This window comes from Haliotis cracherodii, unplaced genomic scaffold (assembly GCF_022045235.1).
Source record: "Haliotis cracherodii isolate W230 unplaced genomic scaffold, xgHalCrac1.p SCAF_24, whole genome shotgun sequence".
Lineage (NCBI taxonomy): Eukaryota > Metazoa > Mollusca > Gastropoda > Lepetellida > Haliotidae > Haliotis > Haliotis cracherodii.
The window spans coordinates 5029659-5056268 of record NW_027266280.1 but is presented as its reverse complement, the minus strand read 5'-3'; the positions used below and the strand labels follow the sequence as shown (position 1 = coordinate 5056268).

The 26610-nt window shown below is 40.8% G+C and overlaps 1 protein-coding gene across 1 annotated transcript in view; it reads right to left on the bottom strand.

Moving 5' to 3' along the window:
* Positions 1-26610, bottom strand: part of LOC139472339 (polycystin-1-like protein 3) — a 71581-nt gene that overhangs the window by 22730 nt on the left and 22241 nt on the right. Inside the window, exons 10-20 of the mRNA XM_071254801.1 lie at positions 20469-20587; positions 19258-19494; positions 17232-17402; positions 16713-16867; positions 13542-14205; positions 12579-12690; positions 11327-11571; positions 9988-10162; positions 5299-5400; positions 2643-3218; positions 458-1039 (exon numbers count right to left, since the gene is read on the bottom strand). Coding sequence (XP_071110902.1) covers positions 458-1039; positions 2643-3218; positions 5299-5400; positions 9988-10162; positions 11327-11571; positions 12579-12690; positions 13542-14205; positions 16713-16867; positions 17232-17402; positions 19258-19494; positions 20469-20587 — 3138 coding nt within the window. The remainder of the gene's footprint in view (positions 1-457; positions 1040-2642; positions 3219-5298; positions 5401-9987; positions 10163-11326; positions 11572-12578; positions 12691-13541; positions 14206-16712; positions 16868-17231; positions 17403-19257; positions 19495-20468; positions 20588-26610) is intronic.

Genomic DNA, 26610 nt, shown 5'->3' with positions numbered 1-26610 from the left:
TCGGGTGGTCAGACTCGGTAACTTCATTGATGCATGTCATCGTATCCCAATTGAGACCCGTGAAAATTCGGGGTAGTAAAGGTCTTCAGCAACCCGTGCTTGACGTAAAAGGCGACTTTGCTTGTCGTAAGAGGCGACTAACGGGATCGGGTGGTCAGGCTCGCTGACTGAAGCACGTCATCGATCCCAATTGCGTGGATCGATGCTCATGATATCAATCACTGGATTATCTGGTTCCGACTCGATTGTTTACAGACCGCCGTCTTATAGCTGGAAAATTGCTGAATGCGGCGTAAAACAACAAAGAAGCCAACCAACCGATTGCGAGATCGATGCGCGTGATTTTAATCACTGGATTGTTGGGCCCAGACCTCCGTCGTGGAACTGAAACTTTGCATGGTGCTGCGTTAACCAACAAACAAACATATCGACAAAAACACAAAGAATGTTTACTCACACGGGTGGACGGTAGCATCAAATCCTTGTTGACTCCTTGGCGAGCACTTCTTCAACATTTCCTCCACAGCCTTCCAAAGGAATTCATTCAAATCGCGATCAAACTCGGGACCAACTTTAAAGTCCTTATGACCCTTAATCGACGACATATCAATGTTTAGGATGCTGGCGCCAATATTCATGAGAATCATTGTGGCCGTGAAAGAGAAGCATATGAACATAGTCTGTTTGATATAAACCTCAATCCCGGACTCCGAAAACAGCAGCTGTCGAGATCGGACCAGCCCTAGGAGAGATTCCACCAGAGCCATGTAGGAATGGTACACTGTTCTTATGTCAAACGTGACTGGTCCTTCCAGAAGGTAGAAGAAGGATGCAAATGCTGTGACGACAATGGCGAGAATCAGTAAAAACGCAAACAGCTCCTTCTTGGAGGACAGAAGAGTCGCCCGCATGAGGAATAGGTTATAGTTGAGAGACAGAGGCTGCAGAAGTAACAGCATCCGTATGAACAAGACCAGTCCGAGGCAGGATCTGTAGATTTCATCCAACAGATGAACTAAGTCAAACGATATGTAATTTTCTGAAAAAGTAAGAAAGCGTAATGTAAATGTCGTAAACACCCTGGACACGTACCAAACGATGAATGTTAATGCAGACGTACCATTATACTTTTTTTTTTGCTTGTTTTAGATGTTACTTATGGTTGGTAATAGTCTTCCGGGGCAAACAAGTTATAACTATAACCATCGTTTAAGTGAGTGAGTTTGGTTAAACGCAGCTTTTACAATATTCCAGCTATATAAAGACGTGTCAGCTTAATGTGGGTTGGTTGGTTGTTGTTTAACGCCGCACTATTCCGGCTATATGACGGCGGTCTGTAAATAATCGAGTCTGGACCAGACAATCCAGTGATTGACATCATGAGCATTGACCCATGCAATTGGGATCGATGACATGTTTCAACCAAGTCAGGGAGCCTGACCTACCGTTCCCGTTAGTCGCCTCCCTGACGATACTGTGGGAGGAGGGCTGGCAGTGATGCAGGTGTGAGGTGTTTAACGCCACTGTGTAAATAGTATTGAGTGAGTGCATGAATATGGTCTGGTTTAACGCAGCTTTATTCGTTTGTTTGTTGTTTAACGCAGCATCCAGCAAAATTCATGCTATTCGAGAGCGGCCTGTAAATACTCGTATCGGAACAAACGTTACAGTGATTGGTATTTTGAGCCACTATCCACGCCGTCGAGGTGCGATGGCAGACAATCAACCAAGTCTTACGACAGGCATGGGTTGTTGGGAACCAACTTAAACCCAGAATCCCCAATGCGATTACTCCGCTTTGAACAGCAATTCCGTAGACCAAGGGCGTTTCAGCAAATTGTTGGTCACATACATTTCATTGTATTGTATCTCCATTCTATTATTATCATATCCTGGATCTAATTGGTTTGATAGATGCTCCTCTACATTAAAAAATATAATGAAATAAGATGTCCAACAAAATTACATTTAATTATCTTTTTCATTCAAACAAGCAGCCAAATCACCAGTACCCGTCTCGATGTTTGCGTGCCGTCTCAAGTGCAATCAGAGCGTTATGTGGGATAAGGACATCCCTCCCCCGTCTTAGTACTCAGAAATTTGTTTTGCAGCTACAAAAGGTCTTGCAATTCATTTAAATACAAGGCGATTTTGAATGTACATCTAAGCCAAACTCTCGCTCAGAAGAAGCATTTTTATTGGATGTTGGTTTCAAGCACCAGATGGGGCGGTCGGGTAGCCTAGTGGTTAAAGCGTTCGGTCGTCACGCCGAAGACCCGGGTTCGATTCCCGACATGGGTACAATGTGTGAAGCCCCTTTCTGGTGTCCCCCGTCGTGGTATTGCTGGAATATTGCTAAAAGCGGCGTAAAACCATACTCATTCACTCAATGACTCCAAGCACCAGAGGGAGATATATTATGTACTAAGCTAGTGATAAGAGAGATGTGGTTGGCGACGCCATTTCTGACACGAAGCTGGCGTGGCTATGTTGTCATGGGTACTGATGATATTCGAGTATGGTCATGGAGAATCTTATTCGAAGCCATTTATTCTGCACAGCCAAATTTGGCGTCATTGACCTCCAAGACAATTAAGCCAATTATTATCGTAGACCGATTGTAAATTAATTGATAAGCTTACCTGGGTTGTTGTGAATTTCCTCCACTACGAAAATAGTCCGGTCAATCTTCACTCCATACACAATCATTCCACAGGCTGACAGTAACATTTCAAAAACAAACACACACGTGCTTAAACTTGACATTCGTTCTCTGGAACAGCACGCTGAATGACAGAACTTGCACATTCTGATCAGCACAGTCAAGGCAAAAAGGACTTGTAACAGAAGGATCAAATAGTCCCAGACGTTCACGTATGGATAGAGTCTTGCTGTCTTGGCATCAATGGCGAATTGTACGTCACCAAGTGTTGGGAACTCAAACAACACCTGAAGCCGGGTAAACAGACGGACGTTTGGGTTGTACAAGGAAGCTTCCACTATCAGAGCACGTGTTTGCGAATCTAACCATTTCTCTCTTTCCAAGAATATCTTCCTGCTTGATGCGTGTCTTCGATCTTGATTCCAGCTTTCGATGTAGCTGCCATCTCCATAGTAACCAAACGTTCCTTCAACGACAACTCCAGTACCACCTGTGTTTTTGGTCAGCAGGAAAGGTTTCTCCGTACAGCTGTCGGTGGCATTGCACCTCTGCCATTCTAGTAAAGAAAACCGTTATTAAAATATACTACATTTACAGACAATATTTGTTTGTCTAGTCTTGACCAGACGATCTTATCATTTATATAAGCAACCATCCAAACCAGAGCGCAACGATGACAGACTATCTACCAAGTCACCGAGTATGTCAACCAACCCGTGAAAATCCAGGTTAGAACTGATCTTCAGCAACCCAGGCTTGTCGTAAGAGGCGACTAACGGCATCGAGGGGTGGGCTCGCTGACTTGGTTGATTCATGTCATTGTATCGAGATGGCGTAGATCAATCACTGGATTGTCTGGTCCAGACTAGATTATTTTCAGACCGCCCCCATATAGTTGGAATATTGCTGAGTGTGGCGTTATATAAAACACACAAACAAAAAAAACAACAAAAAAAGAAAACATAATCCCATCTTATTGTTGTGACTGGATGTGGTGTAGGATTTGTTCCAACCATGTTTTAAGAATTAATAGTACTGGATTGTCTAGTTCAGACATGATTTTTTACAACCCGCCGTCATGTCGCTGGAACATTGCGGTGTGCGGAGTTAAACATAAATACAAACAAACAAAGCATATCAACTTGATCCGTCAAGTCGCCTCGCATGACAGTATTAAAGGGAACCAACTCAAGCCTGGGGACAACTGAAAAGCTTGTAAACGCACCCAGCTACAACTATGCTGCTGTTGCATAAGACTTAAACGCGGTACTCTTGATTATCCCTGGTCTATATTTGTACTGAGAAGATCCCCATCTGTAAGAACTATTGTCCAGTATGTTAGATACCAATGGGTCTCAATCTTGGCCTTCTGTAGAAATCTTGATCCACTCCCACTGTGACATATTTCGGTCTGTGTTTTAAGCACATTCGTACTTGGCAAAATGGTAACTTACTATTTGTATTTCTTGAACAACTAACAGCAAACATGTGACAGATTCTAAGTCAGCACATTAATTTTTGAGAGAGAAAGGCTCTTATGGGCGATGTGAGCAATGGTTATTTTCCAAAATTTCACTCATTGTTGAATCAGAATCTAGGAGGGTCTTGGTGGAAACGCCATTAATAGCCTCCTCAGGTTCTCCCAGCAAACCTGACAGGACACTTGTTTTACCATTTTGGGACATATTCTTATGATTTGGATCTTCAAGCTCCCCTTGCTTACAGATCCCCCACCACGCATGTGAATCAAGGGACGAAGGAAATGTCCCACCTTTCAGAAATTAACCTTTTAACCTTATAAACTGGTCGTTTGAAATGGAGTTCAATCTTATGTCAGGACTTCACTTGTGTAAATGCTGCATGTGGTCTTTCTCTTGCACGCTTTCATCGAATTCCTTTATGGAGCCAAGCACTGTCTTCTTATTCTTTCTGGTACTTCTTGCAGTTAGACGGCTTATAATTTGGATTTAAAACCTCCACCTCGGTCTTGACTGAGAATTAAGCCCGGAGCATCGGGATATTTTGGAGGGCCTTCAAGAGCCGGATTGTATCCTTTACTTACACCCTTAAGCACATAACTCCTCAACTCGACATTCCCAGCCACTAATACTCTCCCCTGATTGCTGTTTATCTCTGTAGAAGATACCATTGAGAGAAGCCTGTTCCTGCACAGTACCAAACACGTTATACATTATAACCATCAACTTCGAGATAGCAGCATTAGGACCTATACATGAGTGACGTTGCTAGCCTTAACCTTTAAAGACCTCAAAATATCACTTCTGACTACTGGTGTGGAGACTTCACAGCTAACCAGACTTCATAGCTAAACTCACCTCTACCAGTCTCACCCATGAAGGTAAATACCCTATAGCTAGGAGGTAATACTCACCGTAGGTGCTGATAGTGGGTAAGGGTTGAGGGGATGCTGCCATGGATGCTGACTTAGAAGATGAGTATTCTGCCTCTCGGATCACTCGGTTGTTTTATGCGTCACTCGTTACGGTTCATGCCACTCAACCAACGCGGGACAGATAAACCCCATGTACCCCTTGTGATCCTCCTACAACTTATCATATGTTCTGTGGTTCTTTGTGGAAAATGTACCAGCAATTTGAACTAATTCCCTCACTCACCTTCCTTGAATATCCCAGTCTCAGCTGTTTGGGAAGTGTATTCGGGCAGGCATTGTAGATGTACACTGTACCACTTCGTAATCGCAAGGTGCTGACAGGGACCTGTTAATGAACTTAATACATGGGGTTCTATATTTACAACATGGAAGGGCTTTTAAGACACAATGCCATTTAGAAAGTGGTCAAATGTAACCAATGTTATAGTTGGGTAACACTTTCTTTGTAAAGTACAGATTCTCGTACTTTTTTGGGTTGAGTCTGGTCAGGGATGTCTCATTCTGGCAGTGTGGGTTCGAATCCCGGACGGGACTGCGAGATGTACTTTACAAAGAAAGTGTTATCCCAAATACAACATTTGTTACATGGAAAGGCTTGCCGTGTACACTGACGGAAATCCACAGTGTATAATTATACCTATATATGGCAAGATAAACTATATTTTCAAGTAATTTACATATACTCTTCAAAGAAAGTAGGGGATTCTCTGAAATAACATTTCCATGACTGTAAGAGACTGTAGTTTCTAGTAATAGTTGCGTGATAATAATTAACGAATTGGGAACGCGTTACAACCGGCATTGAAGTATGACAGTAGATGTTATGACTTCCAACGATTTTGAAGGATGAATAGGGTAAGATGGGAAACTTCAAAGTTGACGTGTTTGGATCAGTAGTGTGTAATACCGCCAAGATTTGTCAAACATTCATTAACTCGACGAGGCATACTGGGTATGAGTCTCCCAATGGCGAATTGAGGGAGTCTGTCCCACTCCTTTTGCAGCCTGGTCAAGTCTCCCTATCAGGTCCAAGACCAGTTCAATGGGTTAAAGCTCTGCTGATGGCTTGCCATGGCTTTCTATGGATATTGTGCTGTTGGGGGTGAACATTGACGATTCGTGTGCAATGTTCACGGGCGTTGTCTTCTGAAAGAGAAATCGTCCACCCACACGCATTGCAAAGGGGACAACAAAGAGTGTCGTCCCGGTAGTACTGTCCAGTGACCCGTCCTTGTAATAAGGAGTGGGGTTCGGTCAGTCATAGTTATGCCTCCCAATACAATATGTCAAGCGGTTTCAAGTTATTATTTGCTAGACGTACATTTCGATTTCGCCTGACACGACCACACCTATCAAGGAAGTAAAAAGTGAATCGGGACTCATCCGAAAACATGACACGTGTCCAGCGACGATTAACCCATTTTTGACGTCGTGTACACCACGGACGTCTGTTGGCAATATGACGATTTGTCAGGTGGCACAACCAGAGGCCTCGAGCACGGAGATGAGCTGGCTGTTGGCCTGACCGTAACATGTACTCCAGCAGCCTGATGAAGTTTGGGTTAGTTTGTACCCGTTCTGTAGTCTGCTAATCACAGACTGTGTAACATTGAACGTATTGTTGGCCACTGCACTGCTTATCACAGACTGTGTAGCATTGAACGTATTGGCCACTGCACTGCTTATCACAGACAGTGTAACATTGAACGTATTGGCCACTGCACTGCTTATCACAGACTGTGTAGCATTGAACGTATTGGCCACTGCACTACTTATCACAGACTGTGTAGCATTGAACGTATCGGCCACTGCTCTGCTTATCACAGACTGTGAAACATTGAACGTATTGTTGGCCACTGCACTACTTATCACAGACTGTGTAGCATTGAACGTATTGGCCACTACACTACTTATCACAGACTGTGTAGCATTGAACGTATCGGCCACTGCACTACTTATCACAGACTGTGTAGCATTGAACGTATCGGCCACTGCACTACTTATCACTGACTGTGTAGCATTGAACGTATCGGCCACTGCTCTGCTTATCACAGACTGTGAAACATTGAACGTATTGTTGGCCACTGCACTACTTATCACAGACTGTGTAGCATTGAACGTATTGGCCACTACACTACTTATCACAGACTGTGTAGCATTGAACGTATTGGCCACTGCACTACTTATCACTGACTGTGTAGCATTGAACGTATCGGCCACTGCTCTGCTTATCACAGACTGTGAAACATTGAACGTATTGTTGGCCACTGCACTACTTATCACAGACTGTGTAACATTGAACGTATTGGCCACTGCACTGCTTATCACAGACTGTGAAACATTGAACGTATTGTTGGCCACTGCACTACTTATCACAGACTGTGTAACATTGAACGTATTGGCCACTGCACTGCTTATCACAGACTGTGTAACATTGAACGTATCGGCCACTGCACTACTTATCACAGACTGTGTAGCATTGAACGTATTAGCCACTGCACTGCTTATCACAGACAGTGTAGCATTGAACGTATTGGCCACTGCACTACTTATCACAGACTGTGTAACATTGAACGTATTGGCCACTGCACTGCTTATCACAGACTGTGTAGCATTGAACGTATCGGCCACTGCACTGCTTATCACAGACTGTGTAGCATTGAACGTATCGGCCACTGCACTACTTATCACAGACTGTGTAGCATTGAACGTATCGGCCACTGCACTGCTTATCACAGACTGTGTAGCATTGAACGTATCGGCCACTGCTCTGCTTATCACAGACTGTGTAGCATTGAACGTATCGGCCACTGCACTGCTTATCACAGACTGTGTAGCATTGAACGTATCGGCCACTGCACTACTTATCACAGACTGTGTAACATTGAACGTATCGGCCACTGCACTGCTTATCACAGACTGTGTAGCATTGAACGTATCGGCCACTGCACTGCTTATCACAGACTGTGTAGCATTGAACGTATCGGCCACTGCACTACTTATCACAGACTGTGTAGCATTGAACGTATCGGCCACTGCACTACTTATCACAGACTGTGTAGCATTGAACGTATCGGCCACTGCACTGCTTATCACAGACTGTGTAGCATTGAACGTATCGGCCACTGCACTACTTATCACTGACTGTGTAGCATTGAACGTATCGGCCACTGCACTACTTATCACAGACTGTGTAGCATTGAACGTATCGGCCACTGCTCTGCTTATCACAGACTGTGAAACATTGAACGTATTGTTGGCCACTGCAGCATGCCAAATAGCCTGTAGACACCCCGCGCCTTGTAGACACCGCATCGATAATTCATACACAAACAATGAATGACATCAAGTAAATCCCAAACGTAATATTACGCAGAATTAATAAGATTGACAGAAATAATGGCTCAGAGAGATTAATCGACCTTCCTTAAAAGTGTCAAAATCAGGAATGATACCCCACGCACGTGGCACAAATGCGTCCAGCATGTGCCAACTGAAGGGTGTGTTTTGGTGTTCACCTTTACAGACATGAACGTTCTGGCAGAGGACGTTTGGGCTCAACACTTATCTTTGTTCTAATACTTGATATTAACATTACTATTTCATGACCCCCAGTTTTTTAAAGAGTATATAAGACATACATATTGTTATATGATATAATGTGATCAACACGTAACAATATATTGCAAATTGAACCGCATTTATTTTTCCAACACACATTCAAAATACTTCAGTCCATTCGGTAATTAAAGCATTAACAAAACAAACTGACACTCATGGATCGAGTATATAAGTTTGTTATTTAAACCCGTGTCTTGGAATGTCAATCAATGCATCTTTTCGTTTTCGTCGTAGGACGAACGTTCATGTGGGATATGTTATATATTGTTGAATGTTTGCAATAATATGTGAATATTAACATGTGGGATATGTTATATATTGTTGAATGTTTGCAATAATATGTGAATATTTACATGTGTGATATGCTATATAGTGTTGAATGTTTGCAATAATATGTGAATATTTACATGCGGATGTTTGCAATAATATGTGAATATTTACATGTGGAATAAGCTATATATTGTTGAATGTTTGCAATAATATGTGAATATTTACATGTGGGATATGCCATATAGTGTTGAATGTTTGCAATAATATGTGATTATTTATGTGGGATATGTTATATATTGTTGAATGTTTGCAATAATATGTGAATATTTACATGTGGGATATGCCATATATTGTTGAATGTTTGCAATAATATGTGAATATTTACATGTTGGATATATTATATATTGTTGAATGTTTGCAAAAATATGTGAATATTTACATGTGGGATATGCCATATAGTGTTGAATGTTTGCAATAATATGTGATTATTTATGTGGGATATGTTATATATTGTTGAATGTTTGCAATAATATGTGAATATTTACATGTGGGATATGCCATATATTGTTGAATGTTTGCAATAATATGTGAATATTTACATGTTGGATATGTTATATATTGTTGAATGTTTGCAAAAATATGTGTGTATTTACATGTTGGATATGCCATATATTGTTGAATGTTTGCAATAATATGTGAATATTTACATGTGGGATATGCTATATATTGTTGAATGTTGGCAATAATATGTGAATTTTACATGTGAGATATGTTATATATTGTTGAATGTTGGCAATAATATGTGAAGATTTACATGTTGGATATGTTATATATTGTTGAATGTTTGCAAAAATATGTGTGTATTTACATGTGGGATATGCTATATAGTGTTGAATGTTTGCAATAATATGTGAATACTTACATGCGGAATACATGCCATATACTGAACGTGTGTTTTTTCCCTTACCCGTGACTAAACGCATATGGGCTTTACTAAATACTGTTGGATATTTCCCCTCACCTCTGACTCTGTACTGCCGCAAGCTGATCGCTCCAAGCCGATAGTTGACACCATCAATAGCAAATCTCTGATCATAAACGGACATAAGATCGCCATTAAACTGGTGTCTAGGTAGCAGTGACGGTATGAAATCGTGGTCAAACCAGGCCCAAACACCGGATACTTTGTTGACGCTCTGAAACAAAACAAATTCAGAGAACCAGTGCTGTGGGGCAAAGTATATCGAGGTTTTTATGTAATTGAACATTAAAATAACTCTTGTTAAATCTGATTATGTCTATATATATGTCACTCATTCCTGCAAAAGTAGGTAAGCTTCACAAGTTATCTGTGCTGGATAGTTCTGTGTCAAAATACATTGGTTCAATGAAGACTTGGGTAAGAAATGAATTTGCAACTACATGACCCCTACTGCAATATTTTCAAATGAATATCAAACAAATGATAAAATCTACCGAGAGGCAAAGCTTCTTATTCTCCTCAGTTTATGTTATTATATAAATTTCAAGTGATTCAAAGGCAAAAAATAGCTTAAACGTTTACGTTTCCATAAACTGAAAAATAGGCCACGCCCACTAACGGACTTCTGTTTTCTGACTGGCTCATAACAGAATGGGCGGGGCGTGTGTTGCATTATTTCGCTGAAGGATGTTACCGAGTTTTTGAATTATATTTATTTAATAACAGTCTGTTTACTTATTATTGTTGACATATTCTTCATAAGAATTGACTACAATATGGGTTTTTTCTTTTGTGGAATTTACAAAGTGTGCACAGCGGCTTTTAAATTAACACTTCCATGAGTTGGCATTAATTGAAATCCTTAATCACTGGAACATTGAGAAAACTACATTAGAAGACTAATGACGATTTTTTAAGACAAATGAAGAAGCAGATATCCATTGGTCTACTTTGTCTTCATTGGTAGCACAGCTTTTCGATCGCCACTTACAAATATATTGTAAAATCCAAAAGACATAGATCTATGACATTTCATATCAATACATGTGCATATAGACGCATATTAACCATTTAATGGGTTGTAGAAATCACCCCAATGTCTTACTTATAATAATAGTAATAAAAATAGTATTAATTGCATTTGTAATTCGCCTTTACACGTGAATGATCATGGTGCTACATTATTATTAGCCCCGTCATTGAATCAATATGAACTTAAATTCCATTCTCAACTCCCTGAGGAGTTTACAACATAAGTAGTCTTCTGGGGCAAAGAAGATTTGGTCCCATTACCATCTCATTCTACCGGGTATCAATTCACGAATTGGTGATGGGAAGTGTTTTTCCATAAACAGAAAAAAATGAGTTTGCAACATACCTGTGAGAGGAAAGTCTTATTCGCGTATGTTTTCACCAAGGTGTTGAGGAGGTAGGATTCCCTGACATTGCCGTGAAAACAGATGAGGGCAAGGACGAATATAAAAGCCAGCTTGGCCCCGAGGCTCTTGCTGACCAGAAACAGCCTGTGCTTCAGAACCAGCTGTTCCCGGCGCTTCTTTATCTCTTCCGTGTCTTCATCGGGCGGCTCTGTGATCGCTGATTGATGGTGCAGGCTCGTGCGTACTAGAAACATGTAATAACGGATTTCTCTAGAACCCGGCAATGCTTTAGACGTTTATGACACACACGATCTACGGTAAGTAAAGTATTTACTTTTGATTTTCCTTAACACAGCTGAGATTAGTAACGTTCAGGAATTTGTAAGTAAGTTTAACGCACGTTTTCCTCTTTGATGAAGCTGGCGATCATGGGGATGGTGCTGACAAACCTAACAACAAAATTAGGGGATCTAGGATTCGAAGCTACGATCGTTCGTTATTGGCACGCAGCAATTTAGTATATTAACCATCTGTGCTCCCAGCAATGAATTTAATAATCACAAACGTAAAAAGAGAATTATCCGCCCATATTACGTCGGCCTGTACTGATCAAACATTTTTGTTCATTTTGAGTTAGGAATCGCACTTAACTTGGCAAAGCGCAAGTCAGTTTTATTCATTTGCTCCGATGACATTTCTTTCTGAAGTTTACATTGCTGACTATAAAAGTCCAGTTTTCCCCCTAGATGGGCTGGAATTCAGGAGTTACATTTTGGCTGAACTAACGAGTCTATGCATAGTCCAATCAAGCTCCCGTGACGAACAGGACATCCGGTTCGCAAACAACATGGATTTCAACGTGCAGATTTCGGTCGACTGCAGGATTTGCAAAGCATGTGTACCGCTGAATGGGCGTCGACTGATGTTTTGCAAATATTTTCATGATTTTAATCAAGGTGCTCAAATGTTTTCATGCAAGACCCGTTTATTACAATATAGATCTTGATTATCGATCAGATCGTCTTGACCTTGACAGGGTGCTGCCATTTTGTTTGAAGCAAATGCAAGTGATACGAGATTGGTTTGTTGGAGGGACATATAAGGGGCATAACTAATATTGGCCACTGGTGGCGCAACGACCGAACCTGGAAATTGCAGCCTATTTCGGCAATGGTTGCAACTGGACTAGTCCGTTAACGCCCTTGCCTCGGGAAGATGGTTCCTTAGCATATGAAACAATTCTGCACCAACCTAAAGACATGACTCCCCTGGTGTTGACGTTCTTCACTGGGGCGACGTTGCCCATGTCCTCCTGGACTGTCCTCCTGAACACCGTGGAGAAGGCGACGGACAAGATCAGTATCTAGGGAGGCACGTCAAATGACATCAGTATTTAAATGGACTAACACGTTTGATACATTGGTGGTCAACTATTTGATGAAACTACACAGTCGTAACATGTTTTCTCGGGCGAAACGTATCTTCACCTTGTGGCCTGTTCACGAAGCTGTCTTAGGTAAGACAAGTCTTAGCAACTTACAATGAAAAAGCAACTGTCTTAAGAGTTATTCTTGACACTGTCATATACCTATCAAAAAGTAATACACATATAAATCACAAATGTTGTGTTGAAGATATTCCATCAGTTGCAGATATACATACATCTGCCACGTGAAAAATATAATCCTTCAAAATCTGTAGAATGAGAATTTATTTTTAAATCGGCGGAACTAGTAAATATTCATTTTAAAAACATGCTGTATTTCCTGTTTACACCTAAGTATGCGTATATGAGTACAACAAATAATTGACAACAACTTAAAGAGACACGTGCTATGTGGCAGTGTGAATTCAAGTTCATTTCTGAATGGTTATTGGTGCAGCAATTTAATGAGGCTCTAAGATAGCTTCGAGAATAAATGTAGCTGAAAGCAACATGTAAAGGCCAACATGTAAATGATTTCATATATTAGGCATGCCAAAATTGATTATCATAAGCCAGCCTACAAAAGTACCTAATTAGCTGACGTACTCTTAATTGAATGAATTGTTAGCACATGATAAACGACCGACAACGACCCCTCGCTGACGGGTACACATTGCGCCCACCCGTTACTTATTAATGACAGCTCTTACGGCAATCATGGGGTACTGCGGATCCCCTCAGATCCCCATATTACTAAGAACATTCAAGTCTGAAACAATGTATCCTACCTTGATCGGTTCTATAAGCACGGTACTTCCGGTTGTACAAAATACAAGCGACATGAGCCAGTTGATAGACGTAGCACCTCCCCATTCCAAGCTATACAAGAAGGTGAAGAAGGCACTTGCTCCGATAGATACCACCACCACCATATAGCCAACAAATATGAACCACCAGGGAAGGAGCAACTTTCCAGTGATGTACCCAATACATCGGCTTCTTCTTCCTCTTCCGTTAATCTCTTCCTCCACCATCTCTCGCTTCAACCCTCTTCTCCTGAAGGCCCAGGTCATCAGAACCCCCGGGATGACAATTATCACTGCAGATGCCACTCCAACATAAATTTGTCTGTAGTTCAGTCTAACAGGGCCTATTTCTATGCCTCTGCTTTTCTGGGTACCGCTGTCGTAGTCTTCATACCACATAGCGCTGGTCACCATGCCTAGGAACAGCATTGCAACTGCACAGAGGAATCTTTGGACTCGGGTAAAGCGGCTAAACATGGGCCGTTTAATGACAGACAGCCATAGATGATCGTCAAAAAGCTTCTGCTTTGAGACGATGTCAAACATGGCTATTTCTTGACCGTCTGGCGAGAATGCTTCAAACGTTCGACAGATTCTGCCGTCATCCTCATCAAGGGCAAGCCATTTGTGACATATGAATATGTACCTGCAAAAAATGTTAGAAGAAACTTGTTTAAATTTCTCACCGTTCTGTCGTGTGTCGCTGAAGCCGAGGTTGACTTTTACGTGTTCACAAATGTTGAACCAACATCTCAGTTAATATATACTTGAAACAGACGAAACTAATTTTTGTTATTTTGACAGAAAAGAGATCGTTTTCAATTTTTGTCGGAATTTTCAATTTTGTGTCGACAGTGGGAATCGAACCCATAATTTGTGGATGTGTACTAGTCAACTTCCACTACGGCGACACGTACAGAACGGTGTGCATAAACTATTACCAATATTAACTATTCACTATTAACCAATACTTGTACATATTTTCAGATATTTGGATAATCATTAAAAGCTTACAAAATAATATATGTATTGTTGTGTTACATCATCTAACAAACAGCAATGTTCATGAAAAGGGAATAAGACACATTTTTTATGAGTATGTTTTCAAAATTTGCAAGCGAAATTGTTGAGAGCCGTGTATCGAGCACTGTAAAGATTAAAAGGGCAACGGAGCTTGACACGCGTGCATCGTGCGACTCACACGTAGAACTGCAGACTACAAAGAGTTTTCTCAAGAAAAGGTTTTGTCAAAGTATAACAGCAGAAGTGTGTTTCAAATAGTTGTAATTGTGTGCTTGATCAGAAAATAAGTCATCACAGATCATACAACTATCACTTCTTAGGAAATCATCATTTGTGTGGTATGCTGGCTTCAGGGTTCACTCATGTAGGTAACTAGGAGCCTTATGTATGAACAATTTATTAGACGTCGGGGTTGACGTCGGCTGTTGAGCAGCTTATGGGACTATACTCGTCTCTGGCACATCCCAACTCACTTGTCACAGCGTCGTTACACTGCCTCGGTCACACTGACAATCACCAGGGGAGGGGCAACGGGCAGAGGTAACATTCTATATAATTAATGTTTTCTTGTTTTAGGGCTTATTATTTCTTTCAACATTAACTTCTGATGATATATTTCAATTATGTGTGACAAACTTGTTGACTCTCTTTCACTGGTATACATGTTCGTAGGTTTGTTGTTTAACGCCGCACTCAGCAATATTCCAGCTATATGACGGTGGCCTCTAAATAATCGTGTCTGGACAAGACAATCCAGTGATTGATATCATGAGCATCGATCTTCGCAATCTGGAGACGATGACATGCATCAACCAAGTCAGCTTCCCTGACTACCCGATCCTGTTAGTCGCCTTTTACAGCATGCATGGATTGCTGAAGACCAATTCTAACCCGGATCTTCACGAGGCCGTTCGTAGGAAGTCGGTGCGTTTGGAATAACACGACTTTGAACACATCAATTGTTTTACAGTTTGGGTGTTGGAGGCAAGAATGGGCATCCCCATGGACATCAACTGTGCTCCCCTTTTTGCTGTTTTTTGATACATATGAGTCGGCATTTCTGCTCGGATTCTGCTTGTCAAAACAAGGGAATGTGGCGAAGAAGTTTAACATGATCTGATATCGTTCAAAAACGGTCAAATAGGCATCCCCCTTCCCTTGATGTAACCACCTGAACTAGAGATAAGAGACTAGTGAAGATTCAGAGTGACACACAACTCTCGATACGACTGTATGACGAGTGAGACATATAGAGAATCTCACCCAAGTGTCTTTTGATATCAAATATATCAACACGAGTTGATAAAAGTGGAAAAATTCCCAGGCTTGCCGAGGATTTTTGCCACTTTTATCAACGAGTGTAGTGTAGATATCGCTTGATATCGCTTGATCTCATCCAAGCGATATCTCCTGTGGGAGCCAGTTTCGGATGATAAACAGTTCTATAGTCAACTTTCCCTTTGGGGCGAGTATTATTCCTCCAGCTCCAGCCCTACATTTCGTAGGTACCTTTCCGGCACAATCAAGCATGCTCTTTCCATGATTTCAAAGAAAGTATTTGACCTCAGGAAAGCTTTCAAAAATGTTTCCATTTCCAAGTTAGACGCATCAGTGACAAACATGTTTTTCGTAGTAATTCCCTATTTTTACTTGTACCATATGTTCCTGTGTTATTCACAAGTCTATGCTTGACTTGCCTTTGCGTGTGTTTGTGACGGTGCCACCGGTGGGAACGGACACATTGTATCATCACTATTTCATTGTGATTCATAAACACATGCTCATAACATAGCCTGAATCGTACAATCGACGTATTGAGGCTTTCGTTGCTTTTATTTACAAAATCGTTTTAGAACCTTGATGAGGTGGGAGTGCCCGAAGTTATAAGGACTGGTATGGTGTTGACAAACCAACAAACATATTCAAGGGAAATCTGGAATTAGGACCATGTAATATAGGTTTCTGTAACGATTCAGGGGCACAGCTCCGCACAGCGAATTACAGCGACTTTGAGGGTAGGGTCAAATATGTTTTTTCATAGGGTGGCTCCCATGTTTTTTTTATGTTCAATTAAAATATAGATGTATATTGATATGTCTGTGTTGAGTGTCCCACGTTGTGATTACATACCTGTCGTTTGTCTGCAGATCTATGACGACAATCCTGTCGATGTGCCACTTGGTTACGTCACCTTTGTCGTCATGCCACACCTTGAGGTGCTTCAGTGCACCAAGTCTGCTTTCCGTCGTCATGTAGAAGTTTGACACTGTTCCCGGCAAGAAGTTCTGTATGAAGGAGTGAGTTTGGATTAACGCCACTTTTCATTTTTAGCATTAGCTTGTTAGTTTAATGTAACAGATGAGCCCGAATTGACGCTGATCTTAATGCTTAAAACTTCGACGAACCCTAGGTTATGACAAACAGAAAAATATTTAGTGGGAATCTGGGATTCGAATCCACTATCATTGGTTTCTAGCAGGCGTAAGGAGCGCAACTCTGAGAATGAATTGGGACCCCAGACGGCCTTGCCAACAGTGACCGCTTCAGCATATTATGTCAATTCGAGCTTACTATGTTACTGTGAATAGAAAACGCACGTCATTGTAGTATCAGAAAATGGTCAACTAACACACTGTACGTTAGCTGTACCTTTCGTTGTCCATCTGTCAGTATTCTGGATTTCGTTTTGCCATCTTTGCCATGGAGGATGAAACATGGCGTCGACGTCAAGTGGCGTGGCGATCTGAGTGACGTGTGTACACTTAAACTGTAGCAGTAGGTGTCGCCGTTGACGTTGTCAAGCAGGTGGAGATAACGCCACTGGGAACACATGAAGGTTCATGACGCACATTAGTGATGGAAACAAGAACAGGAGAGTTTCTCGGCAGGGTGGCGGCGGCGGCCTGTAAATAATCGAGTCTAGACCAGACAATCCAGTGATTGATATTTTGTACATCGATCTAAGCAATATGGAAATAATAACATGCATCAACCAGGTCAGCGCGCCTGACTACCCAATCCAGTTAGTAGCCTCGTAAGAGGCTGAGTTGGTGAAGTCCAATTCTAAGCTCGATCTTCGCGGATTCAGTGTTCTTACAATTTGGAATGTTTTACATTTTTTAGAACCTTGAGAAGGGTGTCTTTGTTGGCAGTAATTTCATTTGTAAGTGACTCAGCCAGTGTGTTTGGTTCAACGCCACTAACAGTATTTCAGTAATATCTGCTTGACGTGAAAACCCGAAGTTTCCATGTCTCAGACGTTTACCATTTTGGTTAAACCGAAGAGCAGAACTATAATCAAGACGAATTGGGATTCGAACCCTTGATCACAGGCTTCTAACACGTTATAGCCATGTAATCATGCACATCTGAAATAGCATTTTTGACAACTAGAGGCGATGGCTTCAACAAGTAATTGATTTGTCGGGCCTAAAGTGTGTACACATTGCAACAATAATTATTTTAATATCCAGCGTTTTATGTCTGATTTAATAAAACAATTCTGACATTGTAAGAGGAAGCGAAGGGCGTAAAGTTCACATGCGGGTGTAGTGCCTCTAAAGGGACCTATACAGTTACATAGAGTGAATGACTGGACATACAGCGTTCCAACTGCCTTAACGTTTACTAGTCATGTATTATAACATTAATGTTGCAGTATTGTTTGACACAACGACACGATTATGGGAATTCTTGAATAATCCACTCTGTAACCTAAATATTATCTACGTTGTTTAATCAATGCATAACAAATACAATTGTACTCAGCAATATGCATGAGATGTTGCCTTGAGGAATACGAACCTTCAAATTCTATATATTTTCTACATAAAATGCTACATAAAACACCTTATTAGTAAAAGAAACAATTTTGCTGTTTTAACTGTTTTACTTTTGTAGTGTTTTAATGAGTTGTTATATAATTAAATCACATAATCACAATTGGAGTCATGGGCTCCGTCAAGCTATAATTCGTTGAACGACGTCAGTTAAAACCTTCTCTGACGTCATGTCCTTAGGGGCAATAACTTTTGATTTACGCTGATTGGTCAATTGTTCGATTTGTTCCATCGGTTTATGCATCTACAAAGTAGTCGATAGTAGTATGACATGAAAGCAATCTCGCAAATTACTGATGATGACATCGGCTCTTGTACATGACGTCACGATTTTATGTGACGTCGTTCCAACGAACTATTTCCGCTTTTGTCCACTTGTCACACGAACAGACGCAGTTTCTACGAAAAATGGTGACTGTGATGGGTAATGCGAGACATATATTCGCATAAAAGAATTTTAGATGATCTGTCCTTTGTAAATGAATGTTGATTCATGATTACTAGGCAACATGATCACAGTTTCTGGTCGGTTATTCTCTAAATATTCTCTAGAATTTATGGATGTCAACTTCCTTTTTATGAGGAACACAACGTTTCGGAGTATATGCTTACTCCTTCATCAGGTGAATGAATGCCACGCCATAAAATTCTCTTCCTTGTGTGTATCACTTCTGAATGCGTCAAGCCGAAGACCCGAGTTCGAATCCCAACATGGGTACAATGTGTGAAGCCCATTTCTGGTGTTCCCCGCCGTGACATTGCTGGAATATTGCTAAAAGCGGTGTAAAACCATACTCACTCACTAACTCACTTCTAAATGCCTTTCAAGGACTTACCAGTTCCTTGTCAGTTTCGTCAATTCTTCGGAGGAAGATAGCTACCATTATTGTCATGGCAACGAGGAAACAGTTGACTGCCAGAACATATGGGCTGTCTCGGATGTAGGTCTCCATGTTGAGGAAGAGCCGGTTGAAGTCGATGGGGGTCGGAGCTATGACAACTTCATTAAGGGCGAACGTCCCGAAAAAGTTTGACGTAAACTTGACTTTCCCAGTTTTAGCTAAGCCAGTAACCTGTTTGCACAAAGGTGAAAGGTGAGGTAAAATTTGGTTTGACGTCGCGTCCAAGATTGTTGCACTTATAGCGACGTGTATGCACGTGTATGTATGTGTGGCTGCTTGTACTAGTCCGGACAGATGCCGATATATAGTGCTAGCACACTGAGATACCATGCCGCAGTTTAACATGAATACCCCACTCAGACACTGTATACTGACTCCGAGCCGACCAGTCCTTGTTTTAGACCCTTAATGCCGAGAGCCAGACAGGGTAACAACAAGTACCATCCTTTAACGTCATTTGGTATGACGCAACCGGGGGTTTGCACAAAGATCAATGTGTTACAGCATGCACCAGGAAAGTTTATTTGTTTGTATGTTATTTAACGCCGCAACCAGGACTATTCCAGCTATATGACGGCGACCTCTTACGATCAGCTTAGGTTGCTAGAGATCAATTTTAACCCGCATCTCCACAGGGGCATTGAATAACTGACGGTGTGCTATTATGTTTAAGCTAACATTCTAAATAAGTGTAATTATTTAAAAAGTTCATTTGTCATGAGAGAGATCAATCAATTAACAGTATGCTACCCATGTATAGCATACCACAGCAGAAATAACACAGGTACACAGAGATAGCGGAGTAGTTATTAATGAATAGTTGCGTGCCCTCTTTCACGAGACAACATGATACTACTGCTACTACTACTACTACTACTACTACTACTACTGCTACTACTACTACTATAACTACTACTACTACTATTACAAGTACTACTACCACTATTACTTCTACTACTATTACTATTACTACAATTACTATAACTACTACTACTACTAATAATAATAATACTTCCACTACTAATACTAATACTACTATTTCTATAACTATAACTACTACTTAACTACTTCTGCTACTATTGTTGTTGTTGCTGCTGCAGTAGATACTACTACTACTACTACTACTACTACCAGTAGTGTCCTACCAGAACGTTAGAGTTATCTTCCCATGCAATCTTTTGTGAGTTCCATACTTTTGGTGTCAGCGATCTCGTTCGCATTTTGGGCCTAGAGGCCGAGCGACGTTTTCTGCTGTTACTGCGCTCTGAAACAAAACAAACAGGGTAATATTTCTTATGTGGCTTACATACATTATGAGATAAGTATAAAGGTGTCACAGACATGGTACCAACTGGTGGGAAGCCCCGTATATGACTGAAACATGATCCTAGGATGACTTGAAATACAAAACATGGTAGTGAAATATATATTTGCGTAGGCCTTTGAAGCGAGTGTATGTTTCAGTATAGTACCAATTTGCGGTCCATGTTTGCACAATGTAATTAGTGTTTCTGCTGGTTTCACTTAAGTTCAAAGTTACTGTGTTGCAAACGAATATATTTCTAAAACGTTTTCTTCTATACTTATAAGCAGCAGAATATCTGCACTTGTACACATAATAACATATCGTCTTTAGTTTCACCAACATCAGTAAATGCGCTTCCATATGAATGGATTGCTGGTCTTACATGCTTTGCGTGGATCGATGCTCATGATGTCAATCACTGGATTATCTGGTCCAGACTCGATTATTTACAGACCGTCGTCACAAAGCTAGAATATTGCGGAGTGCGGCGTTAAACAACAAACGAACAAACAAGTTTACACCCTGCCGTTTACACCCAATGGAATCTGTGTCGTCGGATAATTGAGACTGGTTACTCTCTAGCATTGACTTTATATATTTATGGCTTCAATTGGAGTAATCAGTAACTGTGGAATTGATATACCAAAGTTTGGATGTTTGAACGACTTGATACAATCTTGCTGGGACTGTTAATTTGTCGGAGCAGTCACTTAAGTCTTTGAAGGCAAAAAAGGTCGTACCATTCTGAGTGAAGAACCCATGGCTTAATGTTTGATTGATCACACATATTCTTAAAGAGCATGAAGCAACTGTTTATGAAACTAAATGATGATTAACTAGCCCCGTGAATGCTGATATTGATGTATACGTTTTCTGATGGGAGATCCTACATGGTTCATTAGTGTAACCTCCACGATTGACTGAATCGCCTTGAATGGTTGTAGCTGACTATAGTATCGGATATAAACAAATGGGCAATTTGCAATTGAACATATATTAAGTTAGCCATACAGCGGAACGTTGCACCGTTAATTGGTTTATTTTAAAGCATTAAAGATTGTGAACCACTGTTCTTTGCGTGCATAACCGCATGGCAACGTCTAGACTGTATTAGTCTCTGAATTCTGGCCTTTGGAGTCCTCCATACTTCCTGCAGTTTTCGAGCCAGTTTATCAAGTGTTGCAGGCTGTGGTTGACACTGTCGTAGACGTCGGGCGAGAAAATCCCAAAGATGCTAAATTGGGTTCAAATCTGGCGATCTGGATGGCCAAGGCAGCACAGATACTGTACTGTACTGTACTTCTACGTGGTTTTATTGATTGAAGTATAAGTTGATTTGAAATTTTAACATAAAATCTTAAAAAACAGAAACACAAAAGTAGTGAAATCGTAAATATCTGACACAGTGTTGCCGATATCCATACACACTTAATACCAAAAATGAATTAGTCATTTCTGCATGGATTGGGATTGATTTGTGTGGAAAGAATGAGGTACTGCTGACATCTGGTGAAAAGATGTAAACGTCGCAACAATACAACCACGTGAAAGTCTGGCGCCGAAACATACCATGATATGCACGTGCAACATCACTTGCTGGGCTTTAAGACGTTGGGGTTTCAGTTGCACGTCATCACAATCCTATAGCAAGTGAACAGCGAAATCATTTCACGACTGACAGAAGCCCAACGTATCAGCGCCATAGGCCGACTGCAAACAGGAGAATCATCTTCAGCTGTAGCCAGGCGTTTTGACGTACCATCAAGCACCATTACAATAATCTGGAAACGTTATCAGACACAAGGGACAACCGTTTATGCGCTGATCGAGGTATCATTATGACGGACTGCGATGGTGTCAAGGTCACAGAGTATGGCCACAACTGTGATGGAGGCAAGTTGAGTTTAGTGACAAGGCGGTGGTAGTGTGATGATGTGGGCAGCCATCTCCTACACTGGTAGACCAGACTTGGTGCAAGTTCTGGTGAATATAACGGCACAACGTTACATGGAGGAGATTCTTCCTTCTACCTTCTCATCACGCAACAAACGAGCGTATGTTTCCAACAACACAACGCCTGACCTCACACGGAAAGACTGACAAAAGCCTTTTTCAGGAAATACAACATCCGTCCTATCATGGCCCTCCAGGTCTCCAGATTTAAACCCAATCAAACATGTATGGGGTGCGCTGGATCAACGACTGCGAGCACGTCAGCAACAACCAAAGAACCTACGACAGTTGACACAAGCACTGCAGTCAGAGTGGGTGAACATTCCCCAGGCCACAATTCGGGATCTGATTGCTTCCATGGGACGACGATACCAGTCAGTGTACAACATGTCAAACATTGGGGGGGGGGGGGGGGGGGGGGGGGGAGGGGGGTCCAGTGGTGGCAAATACATTTCTGAACCCAGTCTTCATTGAATTAATTTACTTTTACACAAAATACCCCAGTCCATTTTACGTTTTACAAATTCTTGCAGGAATGAGTGATAATCACATTTAACAACATATTTTCAGCTCTGTATACTTTCTTTTGGCCCTCAGTTTATATGCCTACTGGATTATGCGAGTAACTGAAGGTAGTATTATTACCTATTGCCTAATTAAAATAGCCTACATGATTGGGGATATTAGCCGAAGGTGTTGGCAATAGTAGCCTACGTAATTGGTTATAGCAGCCCACATGATTGACAGTTGTGGTCGTGGAGTGAGTGAGTGAGTGAGTAAGGTTTTACACCGCTTTTTACAATATTCCAGCAATATCACGGCTGGGTAACCAGAAATGGGCTTCAGACATTGTACACATGTCGGGAATCGAACCCGGGTCTTCGGCGTTGTGGACTTGGACAATGAGTGATTTGGTGAGTTATTTTCTACTATTTATACCTACAGATTTGATAAATGTAGCCTTCATGATTGACAAATGGAGCCTTCATGATGGATGAATTTAGCCTACGCGATTGATAAAGGTAGCCTAAATGATTGATAAAGGTAGCCAACATGATTGAGTAATATAGCCTACGTTATTGATAAATAAAGCCTACGCGATTGATAAAGGTAGCCTACATGATTGATAACGGTAGCCTACATGATTGAGTAATAAAGCCTACGTGATTAATAGATATAGCCTACATGATTGATAAATAAAGCCTACACGATTGATAAAGATAGCCTACATGATTGATAAAGGTACCCTACATGATTGAGTAATATAGCCAACGTGATAGACACATGGAGCCTACATGATTGATAAATATAGACTACGTGATTTATAAATATAGCCTACATGATTGATAAAAGTAACACACATGATTGATAAAGGTAGCCTACATGATTGATAAAAGGTAGCCACTTGATTGAGTAATACAGCCTACGTGATTGATAAAGATATAATAGCCAACATGATTGATAAAGGAAGCCTACAGGATTGTCAAAGGTAACGTATATGATTGATAAAGGTAGCCAACATGATTGATAAAGGTACCCTACATGATTGAGTAATATAGCCAACGTGATAGACACATGGAGCCTACATGATTGATAAATATAGACTGCGTGATTAATAAATATAGCCTACATGATTGATAAAAGGTAGCCACTTGATTGAGTAATACAGCCTACGTGATTGATAAAGATAGCCAACATGGTTGATAAAGGTAGCCTACAGGATTGTTAAAGGTAACGTATATGATTGATAAAGGTAGCCTACATGATTGATAAAGATACCCTACATGATTGAGTAATATAGCCAACGTGATCGACACATGGAGCCTACATGATTGATAAATATAGACTACGTGATTAACAAATGTAGCCTACATGATTGATAAAAGTAACATACATGACTGATAAAGGTAGCCTACATGATTGATAAAAGGTAGCCACTTGATTGAGTAATACAGCCTACGTGATTGATAAAGGTAGCCAACATGATTGATAAAGGTAGCCTACAGGATTGTTAAAGGTAACGTATATGATTGATAAAGGTAGCCAACATGATTGATAAAGGTAGCCTACAGGATTGTTAAAGGTAACATATATGATTGATAAAGGTAGCCAACATGATTGATAAAGGTAGCCTACAGGATTGTTAAAGGTAACATATATGATTGATAAAGGTAGCCAACATGATTGATAAAGGTAGCCTACGGGATTGTTAAAGGTAACGTATATGATTGATAAATGTAGGCTACATGATTTAGTGAGTGATTGTAATATTTATACGAGGGTAACATTCCGTGGCCTGAAATATATTCCTTAATGTAATGTGAAGTTTCATGTTTGTTTGTTTGTTTGTTTGTTTGTTTGTTTGTTTGTTTGTTTGTGTGTTGTTTAACGCCACACTCAACAATAGCTATATGATGTCAACCTGTGAAAAATCGAGTCTAGACCAGACATTCTTCACTGTAGTGTTAGTGAGTTAGTTTGTTTTAACACCGCTTTGGACAGTATTCAGGTTATCAAGGCATGTCAGCTTAATGTGGGAGGAAAACCCGAAGTGATTCAGGTCACAGACGTTTACCACTTTGGTGAAACCCGCGAGTACAGGCATAGTGCTGACAAACCCAGAAACTAACTCTGGGCGAATCGGGGCGCAACACTTCACAGCGAATTGCGCAGCCCCCTTCTTCACTGTAAAAGAGATGTTTAGATCCTAAACACAAACCTAAACACGCCCCTTGTCCTATTATTTTGATGCGTTTAGGGTATAAACATGTTTTAGAATTATGACAGCTAAACGTGTTTAAAGTCTATATGTGTGAAATACCCACATATGAACACATCTCGAAACTTTGTTTTGTAGGTGCATGATCACAAATCAGCAATATTAGCAATTCAATCAAATAAATAAATAATATGTGCCCCAGTAGTATTGGCCTCATCTCGCGTTCATCTGTCATGATCAGATGTCACTCGCGTCCTTATTTCAAATAGGCCATTTGTACACTGAGTGTAATGTACTGCCTATCAATAATTGACCAGTCACGCGGCAATCATTTTAAAAGCCGGCTATATTGTAAGGGTTAAGTCAAACCACCCGTGTAGTGCACTGCATGGACCCGCTTTGTGGGACCATCTCCTAGCATTGATCAATTAACAAATCCTCTGTAACAGACCGTGAATATTTAGCTCTGTAGTCCAACTGTCATCTCTCAAGAGATGCTTCATCCAAACGCAGTATTTATCATTAATGACACTCTGGTCGCGAAACCTTACAAATAATTCCCCCGTGTCCATTATTCTCTACTAGGAAAAAAATTATATATCTATTCACCACAGAAGGTCCCGCTACAATTATCCTTGTCGTGTACAGTGATATATGCTGTAAAGTTCATGGTGATATTTTGGTCGTTAAGGAATTGAACCTGAATGGCATTGGGTACATATACATTGTACGTTTTAAATGTTGGGAAGACAAGGGATGACAAATTCCAGTGACGTGCAGTATGAATAAACACAAACACATGCGCGCACATACATACATGAAAGCTTTTGTAATTGTCTTTGCACGATGTGATATTTTAGTTCAATGTTTGGCGTGTGCTTCTGGGTTTGTGTACGTCCACATACACATTCCGCTGTCGAGGCCGAGCAGGTGCGTGTTAGCAGGCACAGTAGTCGGTGGGTTTTCTGTTGCAATTGCGATGACATCATTCTTTTACTCTTAGCAATTCTATAAGGTCTTTAAAAAGGCATTTAGAAGTGATACACAGACGGAAGAGAATATGTGGATGTCAACTTCTTTATTATGAGGAACACAACGTTTCGGAGTATATGCTTACTCCTTCATCAGGTGAATGAATGCCATGAGGCAGAGAGCATATATATGTACATGTAAGGAAGACACAATTTGCTAATCACCTATCGGCGCCAATCATCTGTTGGCTTCCTTTGTTAGTTTGTATCCTTTGTTATTTTCAACCTTTTGTAATTTTGTTGTCCTTTCATGATCATATATATGCTCTCTGCCTCAT